Here is a 25,636-nt window from a genome sequence, read left to right on the forward strand (position 1 = left end):
GGAAGGGGCACCCATCCAAATGTATATTTGGCTTTTAATGTTTGACGAACTATTGTATTTTAATATTTTGTTGGAAGCTGCCCAGAGTGGCTGGGGAAACCAGCGGGGTATAATTTTTTAAAACAACAACAACAACAACAACAACAACAACAGTGGTACCTCAGGTTAAGTATTTAATTCGTTCCAGAGGTCCATTCTTAACCTGAAACTGTTCTTAACCTGAAGCACCGCTTTAGCTAATGGGATCTCCCGCTGCCGCCGCCTCACGATTTCTGTTCATATCCTGAAGCAAAGTTCTTAACCTGAAGCATTATTTCTGGGTTAGCGGAGTCTGTAACCTGAAGCGTATGTAACCTGAAGCATATGTAACCTGAGGTACCACTGTATTATTATTATTATTATTATTATTATTATTATTATTATTATTATTTAGCCCAACCCCCTGCAATGCAGGAATCTCAGATAAAGCTTCCAGAACAGATGGCCTCCCTCTTTCCGAAAGGATGCAGGGGCCAAAACGCAGCCTTCTTTCGAAATGCACCCTTCTCCAAATTTCGCAGTGCAGGTCTCGGGTCAAACGGTAGTTGCCAAAAATGTGTACCATGTGGATAAATATGTATACAGTGTGTGTGTGTGTGTGTATGCATTCATGACCATAGAGAACATACTAAACACATTCTGTTAGGGAGAATCCGTTGCCGAAATCTGTACGTTAAGTCAAAACGAAACGTGTGAGGAAAAATCCACGTAACACTCTGACACATTTTCACAAGCAAATGTGGAGAACTGAATTTAAGGTTGGGAAAAGGAGAATGGGAGAGAATGGGACAGGGATTTGGCTGCAATACGGGTCAGGCTGGATGACCACTGGGGTCCCTGCCAACTGTACAATTCTCTGATGGATCCGTCCAGGCCTGTGTCAGGACAGGAGTAAGTCCCATTGGCTTCAATGGGGTTTACTCCAACGTCAGTGTGTGTGCAACTGCAGTCCTAGGCATCAGAAGTAACCCTCCTTGTTCTTCAGAGTTTATTCCCGGTGAGTGTGTATAGGAGAGTCAGCATGGGGCAATGGTTTGGGTTCAACTCTGAGACCAGGGCACAGTCCTCCACTCAGCCTGGGTGCCTACCATGGGCCAGTCCCTGTTTCTCAGTCTAACCAATACCTCAAAGGATGGATGTGGGGATAAAATGGGGGGGGGGGGGAGAGACCACAACAGTCTCGTGGCACCTTAAAAACCAATTTATGGCTTTATTGTGTCTCTGCCACAACCTCCCTCCTTTCGCCCCACCTACAAAAGGAAGATAATTATCGTATTGTATCCTACCTTACTCACTGCAGATGGTGACAGCAGTCATGAAATTAAAAGGCGCCTGCTTCTTAGGAGAAAAGCAATGACAAACCTAGACAGCATCTTAAAAAGCAGAGACATCACCTTGCCGGCAAAGGTCCGTATTATTAAAGCCATGGTTTCCCCACTAGTGATGTATGGAAGTGAGAGCTGGACCATCAAGAAGGCTGATCGCCGAAGAATTGATGCTTTTGAATTCTGGTGCTGGAGGAGACTCTTGAGAGTCCCATGGACTGCAAGAAGATCAAACCTCTCCTTTCTGAAGGAAATCAGCCCTGAGTGCTCACTGGAAGGACAGATCCTGAAGCTGAGGCTCCAATACTTTGGCCACCTCATGAGAAGAGAAGACTCCCTGGAAAAGACCCTGATGTTGGGAAAGATGGAGGGCACAGGGAGAAGGGGACGACAGAGGACAAGATGGTTGGACAGTGTTCTCGAAGTTACCAGCATGAGTTTGACCAAACTGCAGGAGGCAGTGGAAGACAGGAGTGCCTGGTGTGCTCTGGTCCATAGGGTCACGAAGAGGCGGACACGACTAAACGACAACAATTCTACCTTACTGGGCTGTTGTAAAACACTTCTAAAGTGTGTTATTGTTTGTTGTCATTACGAACAAATGAATAGTAGGCCTGTTGCGCACGTGCGTCTGCCCTTTTTGTTCGTGAAGCTTCATCCTGAGAGACAACAAGGCTTGTTCTAATCACTTTTATTTTTGTGCAACAATTGCAGTGATTTAAAACCACAGAGGCTTGCAGCTTGCCTTCCTCAATCCAGACCCTTTAAAAAACCGACTCGGATTTCTGCCAGTCCTGCAGTGCCCCCTGGTGGAGGCCGCCTCACATTGCAATGGTGGCGAGAGAGCAAGAGAGACAGACCCAAGGCTGGGAAATCATAGAATAGGGAGGGGCACCCCACGGTCATCTAGTCCAACCCCCCCCCTGCAATGCACATTATTGGCACAATAGTAATGGGCACATGGCTGGTGTTTTATCTTGCGCAACTGGCAGTGGAGCCATAGGAGTGGTGCAGTTGTGGGAGGACGGGACTGCCCAGTTGGCATGGATACCTGACGGTCTTGGTGGCAGCTCTCTGTTTACGAAATGCCCTTCCTGGCAAAGTGCGTCTGCCTCCATTGTGCACAGCCAGGAGGAATTTAAACGGCATTCTTGTTCACTCAGGCGATTGACAGTGGAAACACAACGTTGCTTGAAATATTGGTATTATTTGCCGCTGGAGTATGTAATTGCATCCATCTTGCACGCAGAGTCGCAGGTTTGATCCAGGTAAGGCTGGGAGCAAACCCTACTACTTGAAACCGTGAAGAGTTTGGATTTGATATCCTGCCTTTCACTCCCTTTAAGGAGTCTCAAAGCGGCTAACATTCTCCTTTCCCTTCCTCCCCCACAACAAACACTCTGTGAGGTGAGTGGGGCTGAGAGACTTCAAGGAAATGTGACTGGCCCAAGGTCACCCAGCAGCTGCATGTGGAGGAGCGGAGACGCGAACCCGGTTCCCCAGATTACAAGACTACCGCTCTCAACGACTACACCACACTGGCTCTCAAGAGATTAAAGGAAGAGATAAAAGGAAGTCCTTTTCCATGAGGTGAATATTTAAAAACTATGGAACTGGCTCCCAGAGGAGGCAGCGACAGCCCACAACCTAGGCTGGCTATAAAAGACACTTAGACAAATTCATGGAGAGCTACTGACGGTTACTAGCCATGACATCAGTTGAGACCTTACCTGTCTCGCCAGAGTGGTGCATGCTCTGGTTATCTCCCGCTTGGACTACTGTAATGCGCTCTACGTGGGGCTATCCTTGAAGGTGACTCAGAAACTACAACTAATCCAGAATGCGGCAGCTAGACTGGTGATGGGAAGCGGCCGCCGAGACCACATAACACCGGACTTGAAAGACCTACACTGGCTCCCAGTACGTTTCCGAGCACAATTCAAAGTGTTGGTGCTGACCTTTAAAGCCCTAACAGACCTCGGCCCAGTATACCTGAAGGAGCGTCTCCACCCCCATTGTTCAGCCCAGACACTGAGGTCCAGCTCCGAGGGCCTTCTGGCGGTTCCCTCAATGCGAGGAGTGAAGCTACAGGGAACCAGGCAGAGGGCCTTCTCGGTAGTGGCGCCCGCCATGTGGAATGCCCTCCCATCAGATGTTGAAGAGATAAATAACTACATATGACATTTAGAAGACATCTGAAGGCAGCCCTGTATAGGGAAGCCTTTTAATGTGGACTGTTTTATTATGTTTTTATATATTTTGGAAGCTCCCCAGTGGCTGGGGCAACCCAATCACATGGGTGGGGTACTATTATTATTATTATTAGTTTCCCTGCTTCCCCATGTGCTTCCCTTTTGCTCCCTCTTTCCCAAGTTGTGTCATTTTCCTCAAGCAGGGTGTGGGAGACCTCTGGCCCTCCTGATGTTGCAGCTCCCATCAGCCCTAGCAAATGTGGCCAATGGCAGGGGCTGATGGGAGTTGTAGTTCAACAATGTTCTTGGACTCCAACTCCCATCAGCCCCCAGCCAACATGGCCGATGGTTCAGGGCTGATTAGAATTGTAGTCCTGCAACACCTAGAGCAGGCTTCCTTAAATTCGGCCCTCCAGATGTTTTGAGACTACAATTCCCATCATCCCTGACCACTGCTCCTGCTAGCTAGGGATGATGGGAATTGTAATCCGAAAACAGCTGGAGACCCAAGTTTGGGGGACCCTGACCTAGAGGACTGAAGGTCCCCCATCTCTGTCCTAGACACGTCCCAACCAATCAGGGATCACGTACCAAATGCACTTACAGGTTAGGGGGTCAGTCCTTTGCCCTCGAGATATTGGTGAACTCCCATCAGGCGGCATGGCCGAGATGACCAGGCATGGGGAAGCCCAGCCAGATGGGCAGGGTACAAATAATAAATGATGATGATGATTATTAGGGTTTTTGACACAGCAACATCTGGAGGGACAAAGCTTCCCCACACCTGTTCTGGAATGCAAGCACATTGGGGCGGAGACTCCCCCCCCCCCATCCTTATCTGAAATAACAAGCTCAGAAGCGGACGGGGTCTTGTTTGTTTTTAAAAAAGGAAATGTTTTATTGGCTGTTCCGACTGCGCTGAGGATGGTCCTCCGCTTCAATTCCTCTTCCTGCCTTTACTGACAGTCTTGGCCACCACGGGCACCGGCGTGGTCGACTGGTACAGCGTGGAGGAGATCTTGTTGATGTAGTACAGGGCGATCATCGAGAAGATGAAACTGGGAAGAGAAGCCAGAGGGGTAAGTGGGCTGCAAGGAAGACTCGATCGCAGGGAAGGGCTCAAGGCTGGACCACCTGCTTTGCAAAGGAGGGGGCGTGGCTTGTGAGGAAGGGGCGTGGCCTGCAGAGAGCACCCCAGAGGCCCTCCTCCCTTTCCATAGCTTGGCTCCCTAGTTCCACGGTGGGGAATCGTTTCCCCTTCGAGGGCCACATTCTCTTCTGAGCAATTTCCCCCAGGACCATGTGGGTGTGCCAGCAAATGCACATCTAGGCTAGCTTACACACAGACCGACTTGACCCCCGCACCCAGGTTTGCATCTCTGACGATCAGCCCCGACTGCAGCCAGAGGAGAGGCGATGTTGCTAAACCAGAGCTATGGGAAACTGCAGAGCTTGTTGGACTCCAACTCCCAAGCAGCACGGCCAACAGCCAGGGAGGAGTCCAAGCTTTTGCGAGGGAAGAGCTGCTTGTCTGCAGATGTGTAAGAATGTCTTTGAAAGGGCCATGGCTCAGTGGTAGAGCATCTGCCTTGCATGCAGAAGGTGCTGGGTTCAATCCCTGACATCTCCAGGTAATATTAATAATAATAACAAATTTTATTTATATCCCGCCCTCCCCAGCCGAAGCCAGGCTCAGGGCGGCTAACAACAATAAAATAATACAACATTCTAAAATCATTTCATTAAAATTAATTCAACTCAAATTGATGGCAACCATTAGGCTAAAGTTCTGTGAAGAATTACCAAAGGCCTGGTGGAACAGCTCTGTCTTGCAGGCCCTGCGGAAAGATGTCAAGTCCCTCAGGGCCCTAGTCTCTTGTGACAGAGTGTTCCACCAGATTGAAGCCACAGCCGAAAAAGCCCTGGCTCTAGTTGAGGCCAGCCTAACCTCTCTGTGGCCTGGGACCTTCAAGATGTTTTTGTTTGAAGATCGTAAGTTCCTCTGTGGGACATACCAGGAGAGGCGGTCCCGTAGGTACGAGGGTCCTAGGCCGTATAGGGCTTTAAAGGTTAAAACCAGGTAGGGCTGGGAACGCCCCCTGCCTGAAACCCCAGAGAGCAGCTGCCAGTCAGTGCAGTCAACACTGACCTTGATGGAGAATCAGCTCACTCAAGGCAAGGCAGCTCCCTATTTAAACCAGCCCTTGCTCCAGAACGTTGAGGACTAGAATCTTGCTTTACTTTTAGGGGAGAGGACGGCAACAGAGCAGAAAGACTCCCGGTTCAGTCCCTGGCAGCCCTTGCTTGAGCTGCTGCCAGTCAGTGTGGACAATGCTGAGCTAGACCAGTGGTCTGATTCTGTATAAGGCGGCTTCCGCCATTCTTGTTTCAATCGGCGTGTTTCCGGGGCCTTCCTGCTTGCTCTGCTAATTGTGGGGGCTTCTACCCCTGATCTGGCCCTGACAGCGGCTTCAGATGTGATGCAAGCTGGATTTCCTTAATCTGGATCTGTTACAACGTGTGTGTGTTGGGACACAATCCCCTGTTCTTACCAGGTGGTGACGCAGACCCGATGAATCAGCCCTGAAGCAAACAGTGCCAGCAGCAGGCAGGTAATAACTGCGGAGGAAAAGGAGGTGCGTTTTGGCAAGGGGAAAAAAAAGGACGAGAAATTATCATTTTGTATACAACCCCCACCCCCCAAAAACCCTCCCCATATCAGCCAACCACCAGCTGCTACATACAAGCCAGCCGATTTCTCAGCCCCCCGCCTCTCTGAAAAGAAAATGATCACCGTAAATCCGTTCAGCTTACTTTCAGGGAAGATCTTGGCTTGGAATCCTTTGCCGAAAATCAAATTTTCAAGGTTGTTGAAGGCCTGGGTTTCAAGTCAAGGAAAACATCCGCTGACATGTCAGGGAAGTAAGAAGCCGCCCCCGCAGACGTACAGATACTCTACCCCTCTGTTGCTACATAAAGATTGTCACTCACTGCTTGGTCATTGGAAAGAAGAGAGATTGAGGTGGAAGGTCAGAAATGTGTAAGCTTTCCAAGTTCTCCAGAAAGCATCTTCAGGCTAAACGGAGGGAAAACGTCAGAAATGTGTAAGCTTTCAAGTTCCCCAGAAAGCTTATTCGTGCTAAATGGACAAGATCTGGGGTCTACCATCTTTACGTAGCCAAAGTAGAACCATTCACCCAGAAGCGCAGGCCAGGGGAGAAATGTTGTGAACCTTCCTGAGATCTGCGGACAAAGGGTGGCACAGTATACAAATTTAAGAAATAATAATAATTCCCAGTTTGCTTGCGAGATTGCAGGTGCCACATAATATGCATTCCACACTTGTAAAAAAAAAAAAAAGATTTTTGCTTCGGCAAGACTATCTAGATATGTTGAAAGTCGTCTAGCTGGTTTTTAGCTTATTGGTTTTAATTACTTTTCTGAACTTTTCTGAACGTTACACTTGTTTAAAAAAGGGCTATCTAAGGTTATCTGTTGGAGATGAAATAGGGATCATGCTTCTCTAAAACAGATGTATGTTCATTGTCCTATATTAAAAAGATTTTTGGCAGAAGGTAATTGAAACTATCAACAGAACTGTGCAGAACAACCTTACATTTACAGAGCAGAATATCCTCTTGACTTATACAGTGGTGCCTCGCAAGACGAAATTAATTCGTTCTGCGAGTTTTTTCGTCTTGTGAATTTTTTCGTCTTGCGAAGCACCACTGTGCATTGACGGTTTCCCATAGGAATGCATTGGCGGTTTTTTAAAAAAGGCGCAAGACGTTTTCGTCTTGCGAAGCAAGCCCATAGGGAAATCCGTCTTGCGAAGCAACTCAGAAAATGAAAAACTCTTTCGTCTTGTGAGTTTTCCGTCTTCCGAGGCATTCGTCTTGCGAGGTACCACTGTATACCCAGCACATGGAACCGTACAAATCGGCAATACGAGTGGACTCTCCCTGCCCTGACCACAGCAAAAAGACAGATGCTGATGAACTGGAAAAATAAAAATGCGGCTCCCTTCTACGACTGGATCGAAGACTTATGCAAATTCGCAACATATGAACAACTTGCATATAAACTCAGACTTGCCATGGACAAATTTCATGATATTTGGAATCCATCCTTACAAATACTGTGATATGTTAAGACAGACATGTCCAAAGTCCATTTTGGGGACTAATCTGGGCTGCCGGCAGTATATGTCCTGGGGTAAAAAACCTCAGTGACTTAAATCCTAAAAAAAGCTCAACAATTTTGGTATTTTGGTCGGCCCTCACACATGTTTACTTCATCAAATCTGGTCCTCTTTCAAAAGTTTGGGGACCCCAGGTTAAGATCTTGTAAAGTGTACAGCTTTGGTCCTCCCCCCCCTTTATTTCTCCTTCTACACCGGTTCTTTTCTCTTTTTCCTTCTCTCTCTTTTATTTACGTCTCACCATGTTTAGTGCACATATACGGTAATTATGTACTTTCAATAAAGATGCTTTTAAAAAAACACTTTTCTGAACTTTCTAAATAATTGTTTTTGTTTTTGCTGTTCTTTTTGTAAACCACTTTGAGGTTGTTTCCTTTTAAACAATCGAGTGGTATATAATTTTTTAATGAAATGCAATATAAATGAATACATTTTTGTTTTTAAAATCAGGAACAGTGCTGCTTTCAATGCAGGGAAATGCTTCTTATGTTCAAAAGTCATAAGGCTGGACCTGCTGGTCGAATAAAACAAATGTGGTAGAGTCCTAAGGCTGTAGGGTGGAGACTGTACCACTTTAGATTTCAGCTGGGTGGGGTTGCATTTTTTAATTATTTGCTGCATTAAAAACCAAGCAAAACACGAGCTACCCGCCAGTTTTTCTCCGCATGTAACTATGGCAAACATGTAGAACATTCCAGGTAAGCCTGCAAAGGACTCCTTGGAGAGCTGCTGCCAGTCAGTGTAGACAATACTGAACTAGATGGACCAATAATCTTAACTGAGAATGTGGCAACTTCCTAAACTCCTAAGCAACACAGTGAAGCAAAGAAAATGCTGGACCTTTATCCCAATAATGCTAGACTTCTGTTTAAAGGGGGTAGGGAATTAGCAGGTAGATGTATCTGTTCATTAGAAAAACTAAACAGCGTCCCCGCACCCCTGGAAGTCAAATTAGTGCAACACTTTGATTTAGGACCAACTAATGAGGTTAGTTGATGGATGCGGGTGGCGCTGTGGTCTAAACCACTCAGCCTCTTGGGCTTGTCGATCAGAAGGTCGGAGGTTCGAATCCCCACGATGGGGTGAGCTCCCGTTGTTCGGTCCCTGCTCCTGCCAACCTAGCAGTTTGAAAGCACATCAAAGTGCAAGTAGATAAATAGGTACCGCTCCAGCGGGAAGGTAAACGGCATTTCCGTGCGCTGCTCTGGTTTTGCCAGAAGAGGCTTAGTCATGCTGGCCACATGACCCGGAAAAACTGTCTGCGGACAAAAGCCGGCTCCCTCGGCCTGTAAAGTGAGATGAGCGCTGCAACCCCAGAGTCATCTGTGACTGGACTTAACCTTTACCTTTTTAATGAGGTTAGTAAAAAACAAAGCCAACCCTCCCAACTTCTCCAGAAAGCTGATTCAGGCGGGGGTTAATGGTTGTGGGGAAATTGAAAGCATGTGGTTACACGTTTCTGATGTCATTTCATGTGATTCCCTCTATTTCCAAAGTTCAGGTGGTTAGTGACAACCCTTTTACGTAGTCAAAGTCAAACCACCTACATGGAAGAGGAAGGGATCAGCGGGCCTGAGGGAACTCTGAGGTTTGTGTCTGCTCAGCGACCACAGATGACTGGCTTACTGTTGGGGGGGAAATGGAAAACTGGGTGGGAGGTGGAGCGCAATGGAGTATGACAGAGAAGGGCACGGCTGGCTGGCTCCCTAAACAGAAGCACCCTCTACTGCAACATTTTGTTGCAGAACTTCTCGGCCCAAATAAGGGTATTGTCCCAACATTACTTGCAAGGAATTATTTCTATTTCTCCAATTGTAAAGCAATCTGTAAAATATATTGCTTGTAGCTGGAGCGTTTTGATCATAGGTTATTGAAAACAATGAATGCTGTAAACGAAAAATTAGTATTATTTATTATAATAATTAGGAAGTTTTTAATGCTTGATGTTTTATTATGCTTTTGTATCTGTTGGAAGCCACTCAGAGTGGCTGGGGCATGGTACAAATAATAACATTGTTTTTTTTTAATCACAGTGGAACCTTGGTTGTTGAAGATCGCTTGAATTCCGAAATGTTTGACAACTGAGGCGCAAAGGGAGAATGTCAATTTCAATGGTGAAAATTGAAAAACACACAGAAGAAGCTGTTCGGCTTCTGAAGCGCGTTCGAAAACGGAAGCATTTACTTCCGGGTTTCTGGCATTCAGGTTCTGAAACGTTCGTCAACGGAGACGTTTGAGAACCGAGGTTCCACTGTACAGTGGCACCTCTGGTTATGAACTTAATTTGTCCTGGAGGTCCATTCTTAACCTGAAACCGTTCTTAACCTGAGGTACCACTTTAGTTAATGGGGCCTCCTGCTGCCGCCACTCGATTTCTGTTCTCATCCTGAGGTAAAGTTCTTAACCTGAGGTACTACTTCTGGGTTAGCGGAGTCTGTAATCTGAAGTGTTTGTAACCCAAGGTGTTTGTAACCCGAGTACCACTGTATTATTATTGTTACTATTATTATCAGGGGTTTTTTCACTGAAATTAAGTTCCGGTACCTCTCAGGTGGGCACTATTGCCATTCTAAGAGAACGATGGAGGTGTTTACGCTGCATTCCGGCACCTCTTTTTCTAGAAAAATAGCATTTTGAATTTTATGTTTAAAAAAGATTCTCAATGCTATTTGTAGAATATATTGCACTTCCAAGAAATGTAACCTGAGTTTTGAAACAGCGTTCAAGCTGGGGGTGGGTGAGTCAGTTAATTTACATTTAGTATTTTAATCAATATTACTTCCGCAGCACCGTTTGAGGAAATAAAACATTTAGAAGAAAATGGCAGAAGCCTCTCCTAGCTCTACCTGAAGATGCCAGGGAACCTTCTGCACTGCAAAGCAGAGGCTGAACCACTTATAACACAGGGACGTAAGAAGCTGCAGTTCAGACCACTGGCCCCTTAGCTCAGTAGTGCCTACACGCTCTACATGCGCTCTACGTGGGGCTACCTTTGAAGGTGACTCGGAAACTACAACTAATCCAGAATGCGGCAGCTAGACTGGTGACTGGGGGCGGCCGCCGAGACCATATAACACCGGTCTTGAAAGACCTACATTGGCTCCCAGTACGTTTCCGGGCACAATTCAAAGTGCTGGTGTTGACCTTTAAAGCCCTAAACGGCCTTGGCCCAGTATACCTGAAGGAGCGTCTCCACCCCCTTCGTTCTGCCCGGACACTGAGGTCCAGCTCCGAAGGCCTCCTGGCAGTTCCCTCACTGTGAGAAGCCAAGTTGCAGGGAACCAGGCAGAGGGCCTTCTCGGTAGTGGCGCCCGCCCTGTGGAACGCCCTCCCATCAGATGTCAAAGCGATAAATAACTACCTGACATTTAGAAGACATCTTAAGGCAGCCCTGTTCAGGGAAGTTTTTAATCTGTGATATTTTACTGTATTTTTTGTTTCTATGGAAGCCGCCCAGAGTGGCTGTGGAAACCCAGCCAGATGGGCGGGGTACAAATAATAAATTATTATTATTATTATTATTATTATTATTATTATTACACTGACTGGCAGCAAAACGCCCAGGTTTCAGACGAGAACGTTCTCAGCCCTACCTGGAAATGACAGGGATGGAGCCTGGGACCTCCTGCAAAGCAGACCTCCTGAGCTGCAGCCCTTTATGTGTCACCTTCCTGCTGGGTCAGCCGGTGCCTTTGGGCGCCCCCTTTGACCCCATCCCATTCTGACAGCCCCAGCCCAGCTGAAAATGCCCAAGCAAAATGCTGCACGTAGGAGGATACGGTAAGGGAGAAGATGAAGAGGGCAGAGCCCAGCAGGCCCCCTTGGATGGTCAACCACTCGCTGGATGCCAGCTGGCGGCTGTACATCTGCATCCCGGTGAAGAGCAGGAGGCACAGGAGAGACGAAAGCACCAAAGACGTGCCCGTGCCGACAGCTGGGGACAGAGAAAGAGACAAGGGTCATTCGCCTCTGCTGGCAGGAGCACGAAGGACAAGCGCCATTAATACGTGAGCACAACATTTTCGTGCTGTTTTGTGCCGTGAACCCACGCTGACTTCCCCCCAAACTGACTGACACAGCAAACCGGGGTCACAATTTAATACCCGAAACCCAACATTGGCCGATCCGACCCCAAAGCGGTGCCAGAGTTTTGTGCTAGTTTTGTGCTTTGAACCTTGTGTTTTCTGTCACCCCACCCCGTAAACTGAGTAGTTGATGCTCAAACTGGGGGCCACAGGTATAGCCCAAAACTGAACGTTGTCTGATTGACTCCAAACTGGTGTCAAAGTTTTGTGCCACAAACCCCGCTTTTTTTGCTGCCCCTGAAACTAAGTACAGTGGTACCTCGGGTTAAGTACTTACCATAATTCATTCCGGAGGTCCGTTCTTAACCTGAAACTGTTCTTAACTTGAGGTACCACTTTAGCTAATGGGGCCTCCTGCTGCTGCCGCGCTGCCGGAGCACGATTTCTGTTCTCATCCTGAAGCAAAGTTCTTAACCCAAGATACTATTTCTGGGTTAGCGGAGTCTGTAACCTGAAGCGTATGTAACCTGAAGTGTATGTAACCCGAGGTGCCACTGTAACTGATGCTCAAACTGGGTTTACAAGTTGACACCCAAAAATTACTCAAGGAAAGTGTCAAGCAGGGCCTGGTGAGGGTGTATGATAAGGAGGAGCAGTGTGGCATGGCCTGAGGGCATGAGATAGGGGCCTGCTGGGCCACATTTGGCTGCCAGGTCTGAGATGCCCAGACCCTGGTCTACCTGTACCTGGACAGGTGCAGGGAACTGGAACAGGGTCCCTCTACATGCAAAGCAAATGGTCCACTGCTGAGCTCAAGCCTCTCCTCAGCTTAGGAAGCCACCTTGCAACCCAGCCAAGCCACTCATCTGCTGTGCTCAGTATTGTCCGCAATGACTCACAGTAGCTCTCTGGGGTTTGAGGAAGGGGGGGGCCTATTTGGAGATGGCGGGGATTGAACCGGGGACCAAGCCAATGCTCTGCCACTGAGCGACAGCACCTCCCAGACACAGGAAGGCGCCTTATACTGAGTCCATTTAGCTTAGTGTTGCCTACACAGGCTGGCATCTTACACAGCATCTTAAAAAGCAGAGACATCACCTTGCCGACAAAGGTCCGTATAGTTAAAGCTATGGTTTTCCCAGTAGTGATGTATGGAAGTGAGAGCTGGACCATAAAGAAGACCATAAAGAATGGATGCTTTTGAATTATGGTGCTAGAGGAGACTCTTGAGAGTCCCATGGACTGCAAGAAGGTCAAACCGATCCATTCTTAAGGAAATCAGCCCTGAGTGCTCACTGGAAGGACAGATCCTGAAGCTGAGGCTCCAATACTTTGGCCACCTCATGAGAAGAGAAGACTCCCTGGAAAAGACCCTGATGTTGGGAAAGATGGAGGGCACAAGGGGAAGGGGATAACAGAGGACGAGATGGCTGGACAGTGTTCTCGAAGCCACAAACATGAGTCTGATCAAACTGTGGGAGGCAGTGGAAGACAGGAGTGCCTGGCGTGCTCTGGTCTATGGGGTCACGAAGAGTCAGACACGACTAAACAACAACACAGGCTGGCAGCAGCTCCGCAGGGTTTCAGACAGGGGTGGTCTCTTCCGAGCTTTACCCAGAGATGCCACTGGGGACTGAACCTTCTGCACTCAAAGCACATGCTCTGCCACCATTGCCCATGCTCCTCACCCACAAGGCGCCCTGAGCACAGGCTGGCAGCAGTGCCCACCCCTCGCCAGGCCAGGAGCATGCATGTCGCCCACCTCCCCAACCCCCACGCCACATTACCCATAATGCACCGCGCTGCGCCCTCCGATGTGTCCGCTCCCGGTTTGAACCAAAGTTCCCTGGTTCCTTTTTCCCTCGCGCATGCGCCGTTCTTGCGCCTCCTTCCCTCGGCGAGAGGGAGTTCTCTCTGCCGCGCAGGCGCGGCTCTGAGCGGAGACGTGTAATTTGCGCCTCCGCGCAAGCGCACACCGCACTCACCCGCCGCCTGAGAGAGGCGGAGAAGCGCGCGTCGCGCCACGTTCCCCGCCTAGCGGCCGGCGGCGCCCATAGCAGGCTTTGCTGCGTTTCATTTCCTCCGGCTGGCCGCTAGGGGGAGCACACGCGCGCATTCAGCGAACAAAGGACCAGAGCTGGAGAACGCCGGCAGGCTCGGGAAGTCGCGGGTTCGAGTCTTGCCTCCGCATTTGTAGGCCTGAGTGAATTCTGCAGTTTAAGGATAATGACGCGACGACGATGGTAATAAATGCAAAATGTACAGCTTCTTGAAACCTTACACCTTCCGATTGAGAAGCTAAGGGAATGCACTCTGCCTATGCTCAGATGCACCCTTGCCCATGCAAAGCCTGGCCCGTGACACTGGGGAAAGCAGGACCGAAGCCTTTCAACAATGACCACACCCTGGGATGGCATGTGGCGACTGGAAGCTCCCCATCAACCTTCTGCCCCCCCCCCGCTCCCCTTGGCTGCTCCTCCTCCTCCCTAAAGCGCTCTGCATGCGGGATCTGCTGCACAAGCAATAAAATAATTATTATTAATAACCCGACACACTCCCTTGCGCCCTCCATCACTTCAAAGCGCGCGCGGGGGGGGGGGGCGGCGAGAGGGAGGAAGGGCGCCCGGAGCCGAGCCTCTCCGGAGGAGCATGCGCGTTGCTGGCTCTCCTCCTCCCTCCCCGACGGCTCGCCCGGGCTGTCGGCCGCAATAGACCGAGGCGTTTGCAAAGCGCTGCCGGGGCGGCGCGGGGGTGCGGAGGCCGGAAGCCCCCCGTCCCCCCCGGGAGTCATGGCCGAGGGCGAGGACCTCCACTCCTTCACGTCGATCATGGATGCCCTCGTCCGGATCAGCGTGAGAACCGGGGGGCAAAGAGGGTGGGCAACGCAAGGGATAGAAAACGGGGGGGGGGGGACGAGAGAAAAAGGGTGTGGGGAGAAAACACCCCGATCTAGTGCAGCCGATGTGGGGGTGACTGTCTGTATGCCATGAGAAGGGATGCTTTCCGGGAGGGGGGTGTGAGGAAGAGAGATCTAGTACGGGCATCCCATTGTCTCCCTAGTGCGTCGGCATGATGAGGGATCCATGTTGCTGCCACTGGGATCAAAAGAGCCGCCCCCCCCCCCGCAAAAAACCCTGGAAATCACCCCCCCCCCGCAAATAAAATAGGTGCTGCCCCTCCCCTCTTGACAACTAGCCTAGACGCTCCCATTCCCTCCCCCCACCCCAGAAGCTCCATCAGTTTTTCCCCGGACTCCCTTCAGGGCTAAGTGAAGGATGCTGTGAGCATCCGAGCACATCCCTCCGTCGCCATGGCAACCTCCTCCCAGGGCTGGCTGCCAGGGCCTGCCTGGTCCAGCGTCTGCCTCCGCTGTGGCTCTCTCCCTCCCTCCCTCCCCGCCCTCCTCCATCCATCCATCCCCTCCCCTCTCCTCCTGCTTTGTGTGTGTGTATGTGTGTGTGTGTCCCTTCTCGCTTGCCAAGAGAGATGGCATCCAGGCGGGCGCTGGGCAAGGTGAGTGCCCGTCCCTTGGGGATGGATGGCAGGGGAAGGAAATGCCTTTGGGGCCCGGTGGCGGCAGATCTCTAGGTGGGGAAGCCTTGGCTGGGAAACTGCAAGATGAATGGTGTTCTGGCAAAAGATCAGATGCTGGGCTTTTCTTTCCTGTTTTTTGACCACCTTCTTCCCTGGGTGCCTTGAATCGCTGGGCAGCCGGAGCGGAAGGGAATGCAGCTTTGGGGCAGGGGGTGCTGCCAGGGCAGTAGAGCCTCACTCCACCCCACTCCCTGGCCAAAGGACAAGAGTGCCCTTGAATGGGACGCAGCAGAGACTGGGCTGGCTGCCAAACTGCCTGTAAGAACTGGGGAGGCGGGGTCTCTCTCTCCCTAACCCCCGCCCCCCGCCAGCCTGTGTGCCCAGCGATGGGGAAAGCAGGCTGGCCCTGCCTCTGAGCTGCACGAGTGGGGAATCTGGGTGGGTGGGCGTGAGCGGCTGACGCTGATTTGGAGCATTACGCTTATATTGCCTGCACTGACTGGCAGCTGTTCTCCAGGGTTTCAGACACAGTCCTGCTGGAGATGCTGGGAATTGAAACATGGGGCTTTCAAAGCAGATGATGCTCTGCCCCCCCCCCCAGCTATGGACCACCCCCTACAAATAAAGGAAGACCCCACTCCTCCTGTTTGTAGAGAAAGGCCTGATTTAAACAGGAACAGAGGAAGCTGCCTTATACTGTCAGTATTGGTCCATCTAGCTCAGCATTGTTGACACGGACTGGCAGCCGCGCTCCAGAGTTTCAGGCAGGGGACATTCCCAGCCCTGCCTGGAGTTGTGAGGGATGGAACCTAGGACCTCCTGCATGCAAGGTGTGTGCTATGCCCCTTGCACATATAGTTTATTGACCTTTGTCCCCAGAAATGAGTGCTGTTTCTCTTGCTAATGGTCATGTCTCTGCATATTGTAAGAACATAAATAAATTCCTGATGGATTTTTTTTGGTATGGGGGGGATTATAGAAGGTCCATACCTCAGTAGCTAAGTACAATGCCCTGCATTCAGATGGTTCCAGGTTCAATCCCTAGAAACTCTAGGAATCTTTTTTTATGTCTGTGTGAATATATTTTTTTTAAAAAATAAATCATGCTTCTATTATTGATATCACCCCTACCTCACAGTATCACCACCCTTAGAAAAGACTTCACCAATGCTAGGGTTGCCATATTTCAAAAAGTAAAAACCAGGACACCCCAAAAGTTCTTGAGCTTTCTTTTAGGAAGACCCCAAAGTTGTTGAGCTTTCTTCTTTTTACAAAAACACCGAAAGACCACGATTGGCTTGCCTACAATCCAGGACAAAGCGCTGCAATCCCCGGTAATGTCTGGATAAATCCGGATGGATGGCAGGCCTAACCATTGCAGTGTTGCTATTAACTACTACCCTATAACTAAGGACGCAGCCTTGCTTCCACTTACCAGTGAGTAAGCCCCCTTGAATTCAGTGGGACTTACATTGAGTAGACATAGGCCACCTCCACAGCCTACATTTAAAGCACTATGATGCCACTTTAAACAGTCATGGCTTCCCCCAGAGAATTCTGGGAGCTGTAGTTTGTTAAGGGCGCTGAGAGTGGCTAGGAGACCTCAATTCCCTTCACAGAGTTACAGTTCCCAGAGTTCCCTGGGAAGAGGGATTGATTGTTAAACCACTCTGGTTTTTCAGCAATCTATTCATAAAAAGGTAAAGGTAAAGGGACCCCTAACCATTAGGTCCAGTTGTGGCCGACTCTGGGGTTGCGGCACTCATCTTGCTTTATTGGCCGAGGGAGCCGGTGTACAGCTTCCGGGTCATGTGGCCAGCACGACTCAGCCACTTCTGGCGAACCAGAGCAGCGCATGGAAACACCGTTTACTTTCCCGCCGGAGCGGTACCTATTTATCTACTAGCACTTTGACGTGCTTTTGAACTGCTAGGTTGGCAGGAGCTGGGACCAAGCAACGGGAGCTCACCCCATCGCGGGGATTTGAACCGCCGACCTTCTGATCGGCAAGCCCTAGGCTCTGTGGTTTAACCCACAGCGCCACCCACGTCCCTAATTTATTCATATTACAGTGTAAATCACTGGGTGATCAAATAAATAGCATCCTTAGCTTGACCAAGGATCTTAGCATTGCCAAGGAAGACTGGGAATCTCCCCTGTCCAAAACCCTGGAGAGCTGCTGCCAGTCAGTGCAGGGAGTGCTGAGCTCGTTGGACCAGTGGTGTGACTCTGTATAAAGCACCTTATTTTGTAACATAATCTAGAGTGGGAGTGAAGGATCTGTACATAGACTCAAAACTTGGCTCATACTGTACTCATGTTTCTGCCACTTCCCCCTTTCATGACACATGCAATCTTGCTGGGGTGCCTGAAGAGTGAGACCGGCCCTCTGTACATGCTTAGGGGGTTCCACGGTCAGAGGCAGTAACGTTTTTGAATCCCATTTTCTACAAAATACAGGCAAGGAGAGTGCTTTTGTGTTTGAATCCTTCTTGAGGCATCTGGTCGGCCGTTGTGACTCAAGAAGGATTCGAACCCAAATCCTAGTACAGGCTGGACTAGATGGATCACTGGTCAGGTCTTCTTGTTATTTTCTGAGGACAAACACTGCGGTGTAATGGTTGAAGGAAAACTGAACTGTGCAACGTTCCCAGGTCTTGCTGCTGCTTCTGCAAGTTCCCTGATGCAAATTTCTGTGCCTCAACTCCTGCAGCCCCATCTGCAAAATGGGGATATTAAACAGTGGCCTGGTTTACAAGGTGGTTGGGGGCGGCGGGTTAATGACGCCCTTTGAACACATGTGAAGCAGGACAGCTAAGCATTATTAGTGAGGTGGCATGGAGCAGTGGTTAGAGGGGTCGGCAACCTTTTCAGGCATGTGGGCACGTTTGCATTTTTGAGGGAACATCACGGGCTTCGCCACCCTTCCTGGTCTGTTGTCCCCCAAATCTCCTCCCTGCTGCACCCAGAAAATGCAGCCATTTTGAAGGGATCTGGGTAAAAGTCGGAAGCGGTAAATTAAGCACATAGAAAGCACATAGAGCTGAAAGAGGAAGTGGGAAAGAGTGCCACTCTTGCAACTTCCTCCTTCATCTCTATGCTCTTTTGAAGGAGGATATATATATATATATATATATATATATATATATATATATAGATAGATATACACACACACACACACACGACACATAGGGCACCAAGGAAAGACCTCAAAGGGCTTCATTGCACCCGTGGGCAGGACGCTGGCAAATTTTTGAGTCGCATTGAACCCCCAAAGCTCTAATGGATGCACTTAAGCCAGTCATTTGCTTTCTGCTTTGCCTATCCCGCAGGGTCGTTGTGAGGGTGCAAATGAGACACACCCAAAGCGTGACAGCAAATGCAGAATACTTACTACTACTACAAATATGATATATCAATACTCATAATATACTGATGGGATATGCCACAAAATTTGCCATCTTTGTTCAGGATCCCAGCCAGCCAGAGGCTCCATTCCATTCCCTCTCTCAGTTTTTTGTTCCCTTCCCCGCTCTTCGCAACAGTTAGTTGGCGCAATGAATATGCTCAGTCCTTGTGCGGTTGTATTCCTTGCCCCCCAGCCCCCAGCTAGGGTTCCCCCCCACCTCGCTAAACTTTTTTTGGTTTGGGTACATTTACAAACCTTGTGCGTGGGTGTTGCTATATTAGCGACTTCAGACTTCATAGCCTGAAGAGATGAATATAAATCTCAAGGCAGAGCCTGTATTTTTTGGGGTTGGGGGGGTGGCAGCGGGGTGGGGGGGTATAATTGCAACTAGCAATCAGGATCCTTTCCCTTAGTCACTGCAGGGAAATGCTTGCCACCCCTGCACATTGGCCATGGAACAAAGCATGTTGCAAAGGATTCTGGGAAGTGTTCTAAGGCGCGCTGTTGGTCTGTTCTTCCTATGGGCAGCACAATAATAATAATAATTTATTATTTGTACCCCGCCCATCTGGCTGAGCTTCCCCAGCCACTCTGGGCGGCTTCCAGCAAAGATTAAAAATACATTAAAAGGTCACACATTAAAAACTTCCATGAACTTCTAAATGTCAGGTAGTTGTTTATCTCTTTGACATCTGAAGGGAGGGCATTCCACAGGGCGGGTGCCACTACCGAGAAGGCCCTCTGCCTGGTTCCCTGTAGCACAACACTGCCTTGTGATTGGCCAGGGATTGGTGAGACTGCAACCCCTGCTCCAGATTGCAAGGGGAGGTCTCGAGCGGTGGACAAACTCTTTGAGAGTGTCGAAGAGGAGGAAGCCGCTATCGTCATTATTATTTATTTTTAATTATTATTTTTAATTATTCATTATTTTGCCCTGTATTTCCTCTCCACCCGCCCCATCCTTTGTTTAAGCCAGTGGTTCCCAAACTCTTTTCGTTTATGCCTTGGTTACATAAACACATCCTCAGCGCCCCCTACAAAAAGCACTGTTCAAAGCAGTCAGGATAGCTCAGTTGGTAGAGCATGAGACTCTTAATCTCACAGTTGTGGGTTCGAGCCTCCTGCAGCCTCCTACATTGCAGGGGGTTGGGCTAGATGACCCCTGTGGCCCCTTCCAACTCTACAATTCTGCGATTCTTTGAATAGTGGTTTGCATGACAACCCACTAAGGAAGATGGTAACGCGATAAAATTCAAAACAGGAACAAAAAGGGTGTGTGCAGTGCGTGAACTTAACAGTGCTCAGTTTATTCTTTTGGTGGCTATTTCATCAGCGTTGTTAATTCTTGTTTAATAGATTATAAATGCCCTATTGGTTCGTTAATCGTGTGAGACGACTTTTGCTTTCATTGCCATGCTCAGCTTGTTTTTGTAGTTGTTGCTTTGCTTACGGTGTTTTATAGGTTGCAACAGTTAGGCTGATGATTTGTTAATTGTTTTGTGGGATTTATGCTGCATTTGTGGTGTTGTGTTATTGCTATTCACTGTTTGTAAGCCGCTTTGGGATTCATTCGAACGAAAAGCGGCGCAGGCATGCAGTAAATCAGATCAAAGCAAAATTAATTGAACATGCATTCAAAAGCCAATTAAAACTATTCAGCCTTAAGTAATTGAACAAAATTGATCCAGCGATACCAGCTTTTCAAAGTCTGGTAGTCATTTACACCCTCAGCCCCCCCGTTGTTGCCCCCATACCTCTTAGTGCCCTTTTGCGGGGGATCCCCCAGTATATTATAATACTGGTGTTGAGCTAGAACAAGCCTCTGTTTGCAGGAATCACGGTTTTGTTCTCTTGAACCCTGTTTTCCTTTCCTGTCCTTCCAGACCAGCATGAAGAACATGGAGAGGGAGCTGTTGTGCCCGGTTTGCAAGGAGATGTACAAGCAGCCCCTAGTGCTTCCCTGCATGCACAATGTCTGCCACATCTGTGCCACCGAGGTCCTGCTGCAGCAAGGCTACGTCTGTCCGGACCCCACCTCCGAGCCCACCTCACCGGCCTCCACGCCAGCCACGCGGAGCCCTCGCCTGGGCCGCCGGGTCATCCCCAAGCCAGAGCGCCTGGACCGACTCCTCAAGTCAGGTGGGGAGGAGGGCGGTGTGGCGGCGCCCTCTGCTGGCGGGCAGGGGGGCCACGTAGGGCAAGGGCACCCCCTCCTGGTGGAAGATGGGACGTGGGTGGCGCTGTGGTCCAAACCACTTAGCCTCTTGGGCTTGTCGATTGAAAGGTCGGCGGTTTGAAGCCCCGCGACGGAGTGAGCTCCCGTTTGCTCTGTCCCAGCTCCTGCCAAGCTAGCAGTTTGAAAGCACACCAGTGCAAGTAGATAAATAGGTACTGCTCTGGCGGGAAGGTAATTGGTGTTTCCGTGTGCTCTGGCTTCCGTCACAGTGTCCTGTTGTGCCGGAAGCAGTTCAGTCATGCTAGCCACATGACCTGGAAAGCTGTCTGTGGACAAACGCCGGCTTCCTCGGCCTGAAAGCGAGATTAGCACTGCAACCCCATAGTTGCTTTTGACTGGACATAACCGTCCAGGAGTCATTTACCTTTAACTTTACCTGGTTGAAGGTAAAAGCGGTTGGGCTGTAGGAATGTTTGCAGTTTGTGCTGCAAGTGCAAAAGGGCAGGTCCTTGCCCCGAGGATGTTACAAATTAAAATTTGGTACCGGGGAAACGGGGTGGGAGGAAAGTGGAAAGAGGGGCTTTGGGTTATCAGCAAGATCTGGAGGGCCTACAAGTCCCCACACCTGCTTATGTGCCACAGTCAGACGAGGAAGGTCCAGGGAAAGGATTTCACTACAGTGGTGCCCCGCAAGATGAATGCCTCGCAAGACGGAAAACCCGCAAGACGAAAGGGTTTTCCGTCTGCAGAGGCGCTTCGCAAGACGAATTTCCCTATGGGCTTGCTTCGCAAGACGAAAAATTTTGAGGTTTTTTTTTTGCTCCAAAACCCCTTTTTCTGAATCGCTAAGCTGCTAAAAGCATTTTAGCAGCAAAACCGCTAATCCCTTAAGCCTTAAAAAACCGTTTTTAGCCCTTAAAGTGCCAATAGCGCTAATAGCGCTACTCCGTCAATGGGCTTGCTTCGCAAGACGAAAAAACCGCAAGACGAAAAGACTCGCGGAACGGATTCTTTTCGTCTTGCGAGGCACCACTGTATTGTCAAAAGGAGAGAGATGTCCATCAGTCTTCTGTCTCTCAGCTACTCCTGGGTGTTCACACGATGAGGGTGTTGCTGCAACAGAGAGGCCCCATCCCTGACCTCAGCTTGTGTATCTCCTCCATCTGAGCTGAACGCAAGCAGGCGAAGACTATGCCTGCTTTTAGCCTTTTGCTCCTCCCTCTTCAGTCCTCTTCTGGACCTGGGAGACAGTGGAGTAGAAGAGATGAGGCAGGAGAGGAGGTGTGGAAGACCGTGACTCTCCACCATCCTGACCCATCTCTCTCTCCTCCTGTACTTGTTCTTCACCCTCCAATCATGCAGCTTCTCCTGCCTCTCGCCTCCTAGCTGTTACAGGCTCCCCCAGATCACTGGTCCCTTTTCCCAACCCCACTTCTCCCAGTTGCCGCTCATCAGTAACCAACCACCGCTCCTCAGCATCCAAGCCAGTCCCTGACTGCATTTAATATGGGATCCCTGATTGGCTGGGACACATGTCAAGGACAGGAATGGGGAACCTGTGACTCTCCAGATGTCGATGGACTACAATCCCCATCACCTCTGACCGTTGGCCATGCTTGCTGAGGTTGATGGGAGTTGGAGTCCAGCAAGACCCGGAATGGCTTGCAGGTTCCCCACACCTGATTGGCTGGGACATGATTCTAGGAACCTGTGACCCTCCGGATGTTGCCGGACTACAAATCCCATCAGCCCTGCCCATGGGCCAGTTTCCCCGAGGCTGATGGGAGTTCCTGCGTCTTCTGGGGAAGCATCTGCTGTGTGCGCAACGTCACCTTGCCTTGTGTTCTGGTGTCCCTGTGCTTGCAGGTTTCGGCACGTACCCGGGGCGCAAGCGAGGCGGCCTCTTGCACCCCCAGAGCGTGCTCTTCCCCTGCCCGCTGTGCCAGAGGGATGTGGACCTGGGCGAGAGGGGCCTGGGCAGCCTCTTCCGCAACCTGACGCTGGAGAGGGTGGTGGAGCGCTACCGCCACACCATCAACGTCAGCGCCGCCATCATGTGCCAGTTCTGCAAGCCGCCGCAGCTGGAGGCCACCAAGGGCTGCACCGAGTGCAAATCCAGCTTCTGCAACGAGTGCTTTAAGCTCTACCACCCGTGGGGTACCCAGAAAGCCCAGCACGAGCCCACCCCACCCATGCTCACATTCCGGCCCAAGGTAAGGGGCTCCCTCCAACTCCTCCGAGGGCCAGGCGGGAAGACTTTGCTTTTTATTTGAAAGTGACTTGGAAACAGCAACTAATCCAGGCTGGTGACTGGGAGCGGCTGCCAGGACCATATAATACCGGTCCTAAAGGATCTACATTGGCTCCCTACATTGGCTTTCAAAGTGTTGGCACTGACCTTTAAAGCCCTAAACAGTTTGGCTCTGTATACCTGAAGTAGTGTCTCCAGTCCCATCATCCAGCCTGGACACTGAGATCCAGCTCCGAGGGCCTTCTTGGTAGTGGCGCCCGCCCTGTGGAAAGCCCTCCCATCAGATGTCAATGAAATAAACAACTGTCTGACTTTTAAAAGACACCTGAAGGCAGCCCTGTTTAGGGAAGCCTTTTATAACGTTTTATTATGCTTTTATATATGTCAGAAGCCGTCAAGAGTAGCTGGTGCAACCCTGTCAGATGGGCAGCATATAATAACAACAACAACAACAACAACAACAATAATATCCCAACATTTCCTCCAGGGTAGCTTCCATGGTTCTCCCTCTTCCTCATTCAATCCCCACAACAACCTTGTGAGGTAGGTTAGGCTGAGAGGCAGTGACTGGTCCAAGGCCACCCAGTGAGTTTCATGGGCAGGTCAGGATTTGAACCCCGGACTCTCCCAGGTCCTAGTCTGACACTTTAACCACTGCACCACACTGCCTCTTGGTGTGTGTGTCTGGTGTGTCCCTGTTTTCGCATGAAGTTCTCCCCCACATTTCTCCCAATCCGGGGCCTTTCTCAAGGGTACGCCTTAGGAATCTTCCTTGGTCTTGTTTTCTGTTCCCGAAGGCCTTTTCCCCCTCACAGAGAGCTACTAAGGCGCACTTTGTAGGTGCTTTCCAGTTCACCTGGGTCTGAGGCTTCCTGTCTTAAAGAAACAGAAACGGATTCAAAAGGAAAGTCCTGTCCCCACAAAGATTAGGAAGCCTGCGCTTGTGTCCGCAAGTGCCAGGGACTTTGAACAAAGTAAAACCGTCACTAACCTGCCTCCTTCTGTGTCCTGCGCAGGGTCTGACGTGCCCAGAGCACCGGGAAGAGGTGACACATTACTGCAAGAGCTGCCAGCGCTTAGTGTGCCAGCTGTGCCGTGTTCGCCGGACGCACACGGGCCACAAGATCTCGCCCGTCGTCAGCGCCTACCAGGCCCTCAAGGTGAGGCTTTCTGTGGGATTTAAGCTGTCTCCTTCATCCTCACCTCTGTCCGCCCGCCCGGTTCTGATAAAATGGCTGAGTTGAGAAAGGAAGGTAGAGAAGTTGCTGGCCCAGAGATGGAAAGACGGGAAAGTCCCAGCCAGAGAGGAACGGCAAGTTAAACCGATGGATTATGTTGAGATGGCGAAAATGACTAGAAATATCAGAAACCAGGAAGACCAAGGTTTTGGTAAAGACTGGAAGAAATTTATTTTATACCTGGAAGAGCGCTGTAAACAGCTGAGCTCTTTAACAGGACTGAAATAACACTTGTGAGTTAACAGAGACTTACGACATAAAATATAAATGGAATAAATGGAGGACATGAAATATGCAGCAGAAAAGGTTAAACATGGAACTCCTGGGAGGGTGGAGTGAGGTCCAGGGATGCGAGGGGATCTTGTGTCTGTTTTTTCTATGGTTAATTACATCTGATTGAGAACGTTAAAAAATAATTGGAAAATCAATAAGATTTTGTTAGAAGTGCAAATCTAAAAATAAAAAAAGGAAGTTGCCATATAGCGAGTGAGACCAAATGGTCCATGTAGCTTAGTGTTGCCTCACTGATAAATATTGCCACAGACATTTCTGAGATCATGGTCTTTCCAATGAGTGGCTCCTGTCCAGGTTCGTTAATTGTCTTACTTTAAATGTTGTGAGGATCCTATGCCTTTTTAAAATGTATTTTTTTTTGGGGGGGGGGGTTATTGGGTTGTTTTTATTTTGATTATGTATTTTGTGGTTTCATATTTTGATTTTATTCTGTGAACCGCTCTGAGACTTCCAGATATAGGGTGGGATATAAATTCATTCAATCAAATCAATCAAATCAATCAAATCAATCAAATCAATCAAATCAATCAAATCAATCAAATCATCAATCAATCAATCAATCAATCAATCATAACCTGGTATCTTCCTGCATGTGCTGCACTGCTGACCTATGGCCCTTCTCTTAAATATGACAGCAAGATTCTAGTCCTCATGGTTCCGAGTTAAAGGGCTGGTTTTAAACAGGGGCATAGGAAACTGCCTTATACTACTCACACTGACTGGCAGCCATTCTTCAGCATTTTGGGCAGCAAGTCTCTCAGGTGTACCTACAGAGGCCGGGAACCGAACCTCCAACCTTCGGCAAATCAGATGCCCTGTTCTGCCACTCTGCAACAGCCTTCCCCCTAGGAAGTACTTAAGATTTCCATGCTCATAGGGCTGGCTTCAGTAGGGACATCAGATGCTGCCTTATTCAGAGCCAAAGCTTTGGTCCACCTAGCTCAATATTGCC

General features: G+C 49.5%; 2 protein-coding genes across 3 annotated transcripts in view; one reads left to right on the top strand and one right to left on the bottom strand.

The window, feature by feature from the left end:
* Positions 1–4,426: 4,426 nt before the first annotated feature.
* KRTCAP2 (keratinocyte associated protein 2) lies at positions 4,427–13,728 on the bottom strand. 2 transcript variants are annotated; one of them, XM_083416871.1, is made up of 5 exons: positions 13,570–13,728; positions 11,537–11,691; positions 6,371–6,434; positions 6,109–6,175; positions 4,427–4,614 (listed from the first exon to the last, which is right to left on the bottom strand). In XM_083416871.1, the coding sequence occupies exons 1-5, from the start codon at positions 13,571–13,573 to the stop codon at positions 4,494–4,496; spliced, it is 411 nt and encodes a 136-aa protein (XP_083272997.1). In that variant the 5' UTR covers positions 13,574–13,728; the 3' UTR covers positions 4,427–4,493. The 2 variants fall into 2 exon arrangements, with proteins under 2 accessions (XP_083272997.1, XP_083272996.1); XM_083416870.1 differs by lacking the exon at positions 13,570–13,728 and adding an exon at positions 13,471–13,568.
* Positions 13,729–14,359: 631 nt separating this feature from the next.
* TRIM46 (tripartite motif containing 46) overlaps positions 14,360–25,636 on the top strand; it is a 24,556-nt gene continuing 13,279 nt past the window's right edge. The window contains exons 1-5 of the mRNA XM_083416928.1: positions 14,360–14,657; positions 15,265–15,295; positions 20,609–20,864; positions 22,768–23,114; positions 24,169–24,324. Coding sequence (XP_083273054.1) covers positions 14,572–14,657; positions 15,265–15,295; positions 20,609–20,864; positions 22,768–23,114; positions 24,169–24,324 — 876 coding nt within the window. The 5' untranslated portion in view covers positions 14,360–14,571. The remainder of the gene's footprint in view (positions 14,658–15,264; positions 15,296–20,608; positions 20,865–22,767; positions 23,115–24,168; positions 24,325–25,636) is intronic.

This window comes from Podarcis tiliguerta (genome assembly GCF_965153285.1).
Source record: "Podarcis tiliguerta genome assembly, chromosome: 16".
In the NCBI taxonomy this organism is placed as follows: domain Eukaryota; kingdom Metazoa; phylum Chordata; class Lepidosauria; order Squamata; family Lacertidae; genus Podarcis; species Podarcis tiliguerta.

Coding starts and splice junctions, on each gene's coding strand:
- KRTCAP2 (XM_083416870.1), bottom strand. CDS start 13,531: ATGCTCCTGGCCTGGCGAGGGGTGGGCACTGCTGCCAGCCTGTGCTCA. Junction 11,692..13,470: donor GTGCTCAGGGCGCCTTGTGG/GTGAGGAGCATG, acceptor CTCTGTCCCCAG/CTGTCGGCACGGGCACGTCT. Junction 6,176..6,370: donor AGCCAAGATCTTCCCTGAAA/GTAAGCTGAACG, acceptor TTTCCTCCGCAG/TTATTACCTGCCTGCTGCTG.